The sequence below is a fragment of the Echinops telfairi genome, unplaced genomic scaffold (genome assembly GCF_000313985.2).
Source record: "Echinops telfairi isolate 266 unplaced genomic scaffold, ASM31398v2 ScPeMD7_31;HRSCAF=116, whole genome shotgun sequence".
Taxonomy (NCBI): domain Eukaryota; kingdom Metazoa; phylum Chordata; class Mammalia; order Afrosoricida; family Tenrecidae; genus Echinops; species Echinops telfairi.
In genome coordinates, this window is record NW_022103928.1 from 23,341,685 (window position 1) to 23,350,351 (window position 8,667).

General features: G+C 47.9%; 1 protein-coding gene across 8 annotated transcripts in view; it reads right to left on the reverse strand.

The window, feature by feature from the left end:
- The window catches only part of PXK (PX domain containing serine/threonine kinase like), a 175,061-nt gene that overhangs the window by 93,756 nt on the left and 72,638 nt on the right, over nucleotides 1-8,667 (reverse strand). For all 8 annotated transcript variants that reach the window (XM_045290012.1, XM_045290010.1, XM_045290011.1 and 5 more), the window contains exons 9-13: nucleotides 8,235-8,336; nucleotides 5,365-5,526; nucleotides 4,913-5,030; nucleotides 3,650-3,728; nucleotides 892-940 (exon numbers count right to left, since the gene is read on the reverse strand). In XM_045290012.1, the coding sequence (XP_045145947.1) occupies nucleotides 892-940; nucleotides 3,650-3,728; nucleotides 4,913-5,030; nucleotides 5,365-5,526; nucleotides 8,235-8,336 (510 nt within the window). The remainder of the gene's footprint in view (nucleotides 1-891; nucleotides 941-3,649; nucleotides 3,729-4,912; nucleotides 5,031-5,364; nucleotides 5,527-8,234; nucleotides 8,337-8,667) is intronic.

Below are 8,667 nucleotides of genomic sequence, written 5' to 3' on the forward strand. Positions count from 1 at the left end.
TCAGTGACAACTGCAGGCTTTCAAATAGGTATCATTTCCCAATTTTACACACCAAAAAATGGGGGCTGAGAGATGTGGTTCTTGCTCAGGGGTGATTTCACTTCCCGTGAGCCACTGGCACTGACCGACTGGGAGAGATCATTCTGGTTGTGAGAGGTGGAACCTGGTACTGGCATCCAGCGCAGGCTGGGAAACGCCTGGCAACAGAAATCTTAAGTACCTGCGAACATCACACACCTCACCAGAGGGCAGCCATGCCAGCCATCATGTTTGGGGTGAGCTAATTAAATGTGTGGACAAATATAGCAGGCTAATTTTGAAGTTGGTATTTTTGTATAGCCTGAGAATGATGTTGTAAATATTCAAATGGCCCTTGGCAGGAAAAAGGCTCCCCAGCCCCGATGTAGTGGCGAGAGATCAGGAATGCTGCTAAACACCCTACAGGACAAAGAGCAACCTCTCGCTGCAAAGAATTATCTGACCCCACACGGCAAATGCTGGGCTTTGAAACCCTGCTTGGATGAACTGCTGGTAAGGAAATAACAGTCAAGTGCCTGCTGTTTGGGGTCTCAAGCCCACCACCCCACACAGCACTATGGCTTCCCAGGATACTGCCTTTTTTTCCCTCCTAGACGTATGTTTTTTATATGTTGTATTTTATATTCTTTTTGGGTCCCTTTGCCCATATTATACTTTTCCATGCTATCACAAAGTCTCTGTAAATTTCATTTTAGTGAATAAAAATAGTTTATCAGACAGATAGTTTATCAAACAGATTATGAAACTTGCCAAATTATAAACCGGACTGTTTGCAATTTTTCCCCATTAAAAGGTAGGTTTCAGAGTCAACTTATTTACTTCATAAGCCAAAAAAATTCTGATTTGCTTTACCTTGAACTGTGGCTTTTCAGATGTGGTTAGTAAGACATCACTGAATAATCTGTAAAGGAATAGAACAAAGACAGAGAGGTCTTTCTTCAACCAGGTGTACGCTCAGAACAGGATCTGAACCTGTATGCCACCTTTCAGCCCTGAGCTCTGCCCCCACCCTAGCCCACCTATGTCCTCACTTCAGGCTCAATCCATTATTTATATTTATCAACCAACAGGCCAGTCAGGGAAACCCTACCCCCTACTCCCTCCCAGGTGTCTGCAGTGGCGGGGAGGCATGGGACCAGCCAGGTACGACAGGCTGTTTCCCCACCCTGGCCAGCGGTCCTCTCGTTCTAGACAGTAGTCTCCTTAGCAACAGGCAAAGAAGTATTTGTGCAGATAATACATAGAGAGATAGATTTCTACATAGAATCATTGCTTGTCTTCCTTTTTGCTTCTGTTTTTTAACCTTGTGGAGGAGATTTATTCTAGAGATCTTTCGAATAAAAATACTGTAAGTGGGAAAAGGAGCTACCCTGATTTTAATGTAAAAAGTAAATCATTTTCTTCTAAGAAATGTTTTGCATGCTTAAGAAAAAAAGCTGCTTTTAGGTAACATGATTTCTCTCTGCACATGTAGTTTGTGAAAGAGAGCAGCAAGAGTGATTCTGAAATGCGCTGGATAAAGGCAAGGAGAGGATTTCCGTGGTTGCAGGGCAAAGTGAGCCCCCCTTGAACACATTACTTAAAAGACAAACCAGACAGGAAATGCTGCCCAGCAGCGAGGGCAATGCTAACTTCCGTCCCGTGTCCTCCTGCATGCCTTTGGAGGAGGGAACATCAATCCCCTCTTCCTAGGCTGCACATCCACTTACTTCTCGAGAACAGATTTTAACTGAACACAGTTCACACTCCTTCCAATGCCCTTCCCTCTCAAGGCTGGGAGCCCAGAGTAGAAATGCTTTTTAACATTTTAAAAATTATTATTATTTTTATTAATTGGGATGTAATACAGGCACCCTATCATTCCGTAGTGCCAGTCCATCAAGTAGAATTGCACAATTGCTACCACAATCAGTTTCCAGACATTCTTGTAGAAATGCTTTTGTGACAAAAAAATACTTGAAGGAGGGAAATGGCTGAGCTTTGGAGTCAGGGTGCAAATGCAAACACACAACTCAACATGTAGTATACATGCTGTTCCCACCGTACAAGCTCGTTTTGTTCTAAGAGGTGGTATAGATTTCTTTTTCCAACTGGCTGGCTGTCTTTTTCCACCCTGACATTGTCGTGGGGCGGGGCGGGGTGTCTGTGAACATGAGAAGTGAGCCTGGGGCAGGGATGCGGCCTGTCCTGCCCATCACAGCCACCCCAGGACCAAGGACAGGCTAGAATATAGCTGCTGCTGCGTGCAGAAGTCCATTCTGAATCACAGTGACCTGATGGGGCAGTATAACTGCCCCAGAGGATTTCCTAAGCTGAAATTCTTTCTTTCCTTCTTTTTTTTAAGTCATTTTATTGGGGGCTCTTCCAGCTCTTATCACCATCCATCCATTGTGTCCAGCACATTTGTACATATGTTGCCATCATCATTTTTAAAAGGCTGAAATTCTTATGGGGACAGGTCTTTCTCCAGCAAGGCAGCTGGTGGGCCCAAAGTTCAACCTTTTGGGAGGCACTGTAACAAGCCCTCTGTAAACACTGGTTCAAAGAATGGCTGGGACCCTAAAGTTATCTCCACCTCTTCTGAATGGGGCTGCATGTGCTTACCCAGGGTCTCCTGCTCTGTGCCCCCACGTTACTTACTGCTGGCTGAGGACACCTGTCATACAGCAAGCTGGGGCTGACAAAGCACCTGGTATGGAGCCTGGACCAACAAATGCCCGTCTCTTTCCTTTCCTCCCCCTGTCCCAGCTCCCCCTCCTTGTTCAGGCCCCTGAACACAGGGTCAGGGCTCCGTGGATATAACCTGAATCATTATTAATCACAATGGACACTTAATGAGCACTAAGCATCCGGCATCAAACTAGAAACCGCCTCATTCAATCCTCCCAGCAACCTCTCAAGTGAATATTATTATCTCCATTTTACAGTTGAGGAAACTCAGCTTCCAGAAATTAGGTGACTTGCCCAAGGATGCCCCAGGTAGTGTCCCCCGTCTTGACCACTCTGCTGCATGAAGAAACAGACAATGTATCCAAGGGAAAGACCCACTGCACTATTTGAAACTGCCTCGCTGAACCACTCAGAACGCTGTTTCAGGGAGACTGTCTTCCGAGTCTGGGTCACGTGAGGTGGTTAACAATGTTACCCAGCGGATAAGTGCACGAACACAAGCATATGTTTTCTGGGGGCCCAGAAGCTCCCTGTCTTCCTTCTGGAGGGTACCCCCTCTGTGGTCCTGGGACCTATGGCCCAACCACAGCGGTGGCCTGCTGGTGCGCCGTAGCAGGGTCACAAAGGAGAGCTGGGGAGGACGGCCCTCCTTGGGCATCGCCTCAACTCAGGGCTGCACAGGCGCGCACACACATACACACACACACACACACAACTGGCATGGATGGAGGAGAGGCAGGTGGGGAACCACAGGCACATGAAAGGCAGGAGTCATAAGGAAAGGGCAACGGGTCATGCTGCAACTGAGCATCAGCATGCAGGTCCCTTGGACAAGGCGAGGACCCAGGCCCGGGCTCTACTCTGCTCTTGCGCCTTGGGCACGGTGGCAGGGCTCAAACACGGTTCTCAAGACCATAGCCAAGGCACGCAATTGACTTACGGCATCTGTAAGAGGCGGGAGACGGTAGGCATGCCGTTTTTACAGGCTTCACAAGACAGCGTGGACTCCAACACGGCCACTTGAAATGAACAGATACACGTTTTAGTTCCACAGAACAAGCTGGCAAACCCACCGGGCGATGAAAAGTTTGACACCACTTTGTAACAACTGTCTGCAGGCTGATCGGGACAGTGTCAAAACTCTTCACACACAGACAGATGGCGTACATGGGGACGGGGGACGTTGGCAACACTGATGCTACCGGATGATTTACAGGAAACGGTTCAGGAACCACATGCTGATGAAAAGAAAGCTAACTGCATTTCAAGAATCATTGGAGAGTGGATTCAAGATATCATTCATAAAAGTGTTTGCTCTCTTGAAGGAGAAGTAAACACCACGCAGAAGCACAAGTCTGAGCTTGAAAGACATCTTGATATTTGCCTGCTTCCAATCAAAACTGGCACCCAAAATACCAATGATTGTCATCTCAGCAGCCAGCACCTTGCATGCCCTCAACAAAAGCAGCCAGGTTTTTTCCTGGCCACAGAACCCTGTGTAGTTTCAGCTGCTCAAACTCAGCACAAAGCAGCCTCAGGGCCCGGTCACTGGATGAGGAGTTGACTCCCAGGACTTAAAAGCACGATGGTCCAAGAGCTGCTCTGCCCTGCTCTGCTCTGGCTGCAAGTTCTACCGGAGTCAGCTGTGGAGCGGACAGAAGGGTCCCTGGGTGGGTGGACATTCATCCCTACACACTCCTTCTGAAAGGTGCCTCCCACCTGTCTGCTGGCTCACTGTTCCTTTTCGGATAATGCTGACCGAGCTCTGGGAGCCAATTGGCCTGGGTGTCTGCATCGTCGTCTGCCTTTTTCCCCATGTCAGCTGGATTCGTATCTAGCTGGCTTTCAGCCCATGGTTCCCTTGCAGCCCCACTCCAGCTCTGTCTCCGGCTTCCCGCCTGAGGGCTGAAGGCTGGCTTCGTTTGCCCCTGGCTTTCCCTTCTGCACCCACCCAAACCCTGTCGCTGGGGACACCCTGGCCATTCTTATATCCTTGGCTTCCCGATTTTGACCGAGGAGGCACCAGACAGGCGGACAAGTGGAAAAGTCACCTGCATAGTCACTGTAATTAGGTCCATTAGTCAAATCTGGCCTACTTTTAAATTGCCGTTGGGGGCCAGGGTGGGGGGACATAATGGAAAGGGAGTGAGTAGCTCTGTGGACTAGTGGGGCCCTGGAAGATGGCTCCAAAGCCCATACTGACCCACAGCCATGGACGGAGCAGGAGGAAAGGAGTCTACAGGCACCGAGTCTGGTGGCCGTCCGTAGGTCATTTCGTACAGTAAGTGGCCAAAGCAGTGAACGTCCACGCTTTCCAAGGTCTGTGGAAGAAAAGAGCAGTGGCAAGTGCACTCTCCAGGTTGGTTTTAGGAGCCCCAGCGCTCCAAGGCCAGGAATCCACCGGGAACAAGGCCAAGGGGCCCTCATGTCTCTGGTGGACAGTAAGCCTGATGTCAATAAAGGGCTCGGTCTTCCCCACCACACTTTTCTCCCCTTCCTGCCCCACCTGTCCTTTCCACTCAGCCTCTGGAGGCCCAGCAGTGCCCCGGGAGCCCCCGGTCAACAGGGCAGACCGACCTCACCGCCCCCTCCCTGCTGAGGGCACTGCCTTGAGGACAACTTATAACCTTCTGCCTCCTGACTCCCACAACTTACGTTGATTTTCCTGAACTGTGAGAAGTAGGAGCGGTAGAAGGAAGGCAGGCCCAGTAAGGAATTCTCAAGGTCTAGCAGCCGGCAGGTGTCCCCGTCTAGCATCACATTGGAGGCATGAAGATGCCCGTACGGGAATCCCTTGTCATGTAGGAACTTCAGGACCTGCGCAACCAGGGCGGAGTAGAGAACACCAAGTCAGCCAACGAAAAGGCAACCACAGGCTATGTTCCACCCTCGCCCCTCGCCACACCAGTCAGATACAAGACACGCTAAACTTTGTTTTTGAAGTTCATGTGTTTTGAAACAAAATCAAACTGGTCACTGGGGCGATTCCCAAATGCCATCTCCACCCATTTCTTTGATTAGGGGGTGAAGCTGAACCCTTCCCAGCTGTGAGCTACAGCCCCAAATTCATTTCCTAAGGATAGAGAAGCCAGGCCTGAGTCGGCTTGGGGAAATTAACAGCTTTGACAGCAAACATGACACCATTTTCTGATCCCAATACATCAAACGTCTTCAGGGTAAGTCTTGATCCTCTTGGGTAGACGAGTAAAGTTACAGTGTCATTGCTTCCGCCAGTTACTAAAGGCCAGAGACTGAGTTGGAAATATCTCTAGTCCAGTCTCCCTTCAGACCCACTTACTAACAGAGATACACAACCGGCTCCTCGAAAAAGCAGCAACTTCTCATCTACCATGTGAATAAATCATGGCGTACCGTGTCATCCCCGCGGAACGTTGATTCAATCTCACAGAGACCCTCTAGGGCAGAGTAGGACTAACCCATGGGGTTTTGTAGTCTTCACGGAGGGAAGGATATGACCACATTTTTCAAAGATCTTACCAGCCTTTCGGGAAGCACCACAGAGCCGCCAAGGGTCCTTCCATCAGCTCGGTTCCACCCCAAACCAACCCTACAGGACAGGGTAGAACTGCCTCTGCCTCTGTGGGTTCCCGAGACGGTAACTCTGTATGGAGGCAGAAAGCCTCACCTTTCTCTGGCATAGATGGTGGTTTTGAACTGCTGGCCTTGCGGTTAGAAGTCCAATGCTATAACCCACTAGTTACCGGAGCTCCTATTCCAGCCCCTGTAAAGACCTGGTGAGGTTGCAGAGTGAAAGCCAAAGCGAGAGCCATCCCTGGGTAATTCACCGAGACTTGTCTTTCTAGCTTTCCATTGCTTTGATTTTTGTTCTAAAGTATAAATTAGGCAGGGGTTTACATTTCAGACCATGTTTAAAAAAAACTTTATTCTTTCTCAGGTTCAATTTATAATATACAAAATGTACCAGTGATAGTACATGTAGATCATTTATAAATCAATAAGTATACATTAGAGAGATATACTTAAACTGTCATTTTCTAAATAACATTTATTGTTGTTGCAGATATACACAGCAAAACTGAGACTGCTCTTTAGTGATAGGATTCCACAGTGCAGGCAGCTTAGAGACGACTCAACTAGAGGTGACATGGAAAAGCTTCAGACTTCTCACTGTTAGTTATATTTCTGTAAGGCAGCCATTTGGTTATGGATAGACCATAACAAAATGAAGAATCTTGGCTCAAAGATAAAGATCAGCCAGGGATAATACAAACATTGGTCCCCACACAGTTCAGTTCTTAAAGTCAGGCACTACATTCCAAGAGCTAGAGCTTTGGAATTTTGCAGACAGACATTCCTGCCTTACGAATTAAAAAAGGGACAAAGGATATGAAAAGAGAGATCATCAAAGAAGATATCCAGCAAACATAAAGCAAATGCTTTCGATCACTAGCCATGTGAGAGATGCCAGCAATGAAACGCTCCCTCGCACCAGCCATTAATAGGGGAGTTTTGAAAAGACAGAAAACAATTTATAAAGGATCAAGGGTTCATGCGGGAGGGAGGGGGGAATGAGCTGATGCCAAGAGCTCAAGTAGAAAATAATTGTTTTGAAAATGATGATGGCAACATATGTACAAATGTGCTTGACACAACAGATGGATGGATGGATTTTGATAAGCGTTGTAAGAGCCCCCAATAAAATGATTTAAAAAAATAACAAATGCTGAGAGGGAGCGGAGAGTTTCGAACTCTCAGACACACTGGTGGGCCTAGAAAACAGCACAGCCACTGTGGGAAGCAGGACAGTGCTTCCTCAAAGCACAACTGGAAGAAAACATGCCGCCTGCCCCAGCAATCCCCCTATTGGGCATATACCCCCAAAGAACTAAGAAAGCACGTGTTTATATGCACACCAACAGCAGGAAGATGGAAACAACCTAACAGCCCATCAGTGGGAAAAAGGATAAGAACACTTGGGTCCATGCGCACAATGGAAGACTATGTGTCACACTAAAGAATAACACAGGAACCGTGAAACGCCTCCTGGCATGGATGGATTTGGAGGACACGTGGCTGAGTGACGTGGCTGAGTGACGTTAGGATAAATGTTGTATGAGATCACGGTTACAAAAGAAAACAGCAAGATAAAGATGTTCATACTCCCCCTGCAAAACCAACAAATTGATAGGGTAGGGAGTTAAAGGAGAAAAGGGAAGCCATAGGCAAGAGGGTGGACGTGTGTCAACTGGGGACAGGGAAGACACAGAGAAGGGCAAACTATCAGGACGTTTGATAAGATGCTGACGTTGTTAAATAAAATAGAGGTTCTGAATTGTAAGCTCCCACCGAATTCACGAGAAAAAGCTAGAGACAAAGAAAGAAAATAAATTCCTGCCATCATCTCAAGTATGGCTTTTGTGGACTAGGATATGGCAGTGCTTATACGTGATCACAGACTTAAGTTGTTTTAGCTGTTGCTTGGGAACTTCCCCCAAAGACGAATGCAATTCAAAATTATATATGATAATCAATAAACCTCTTACCTCTAATATTTGCCGCCCGTATGTTTTTATTTGCTGGAGTTCGAGGCCTTGAATCTTCTTCGGGCTGCAGTACTTCTTAAGGAAGGGGTCTTTGGGTTTTGCCTTTGGAAAAGACGACAGAGTACACATGTCAGCAGCAGAAGGGCTGACCATGGATAGGCAGGATGAGAGAGAGAGAGAGAGACAGTGTGCAAGAGAGAGCCAGCCTGTGTGTGTGTGCAAGAGAGAGCCAGCCCTGTGTGTGTGTGCAAGAGAGCTAGCCGCGCGCGCGCGCACACACACACACACACACATGCACGCAAGCGAGAGCGAGGGAGCCAGCCCGCAGATGTGGGTCTATATTACAACGGTCTGTGTAGCTGATATGAAGACACTAACCTAAGTTCTGGTCCTTCTCTAGGCCAGGCTTGGATTTAGTAGATCCCGAAGCTGA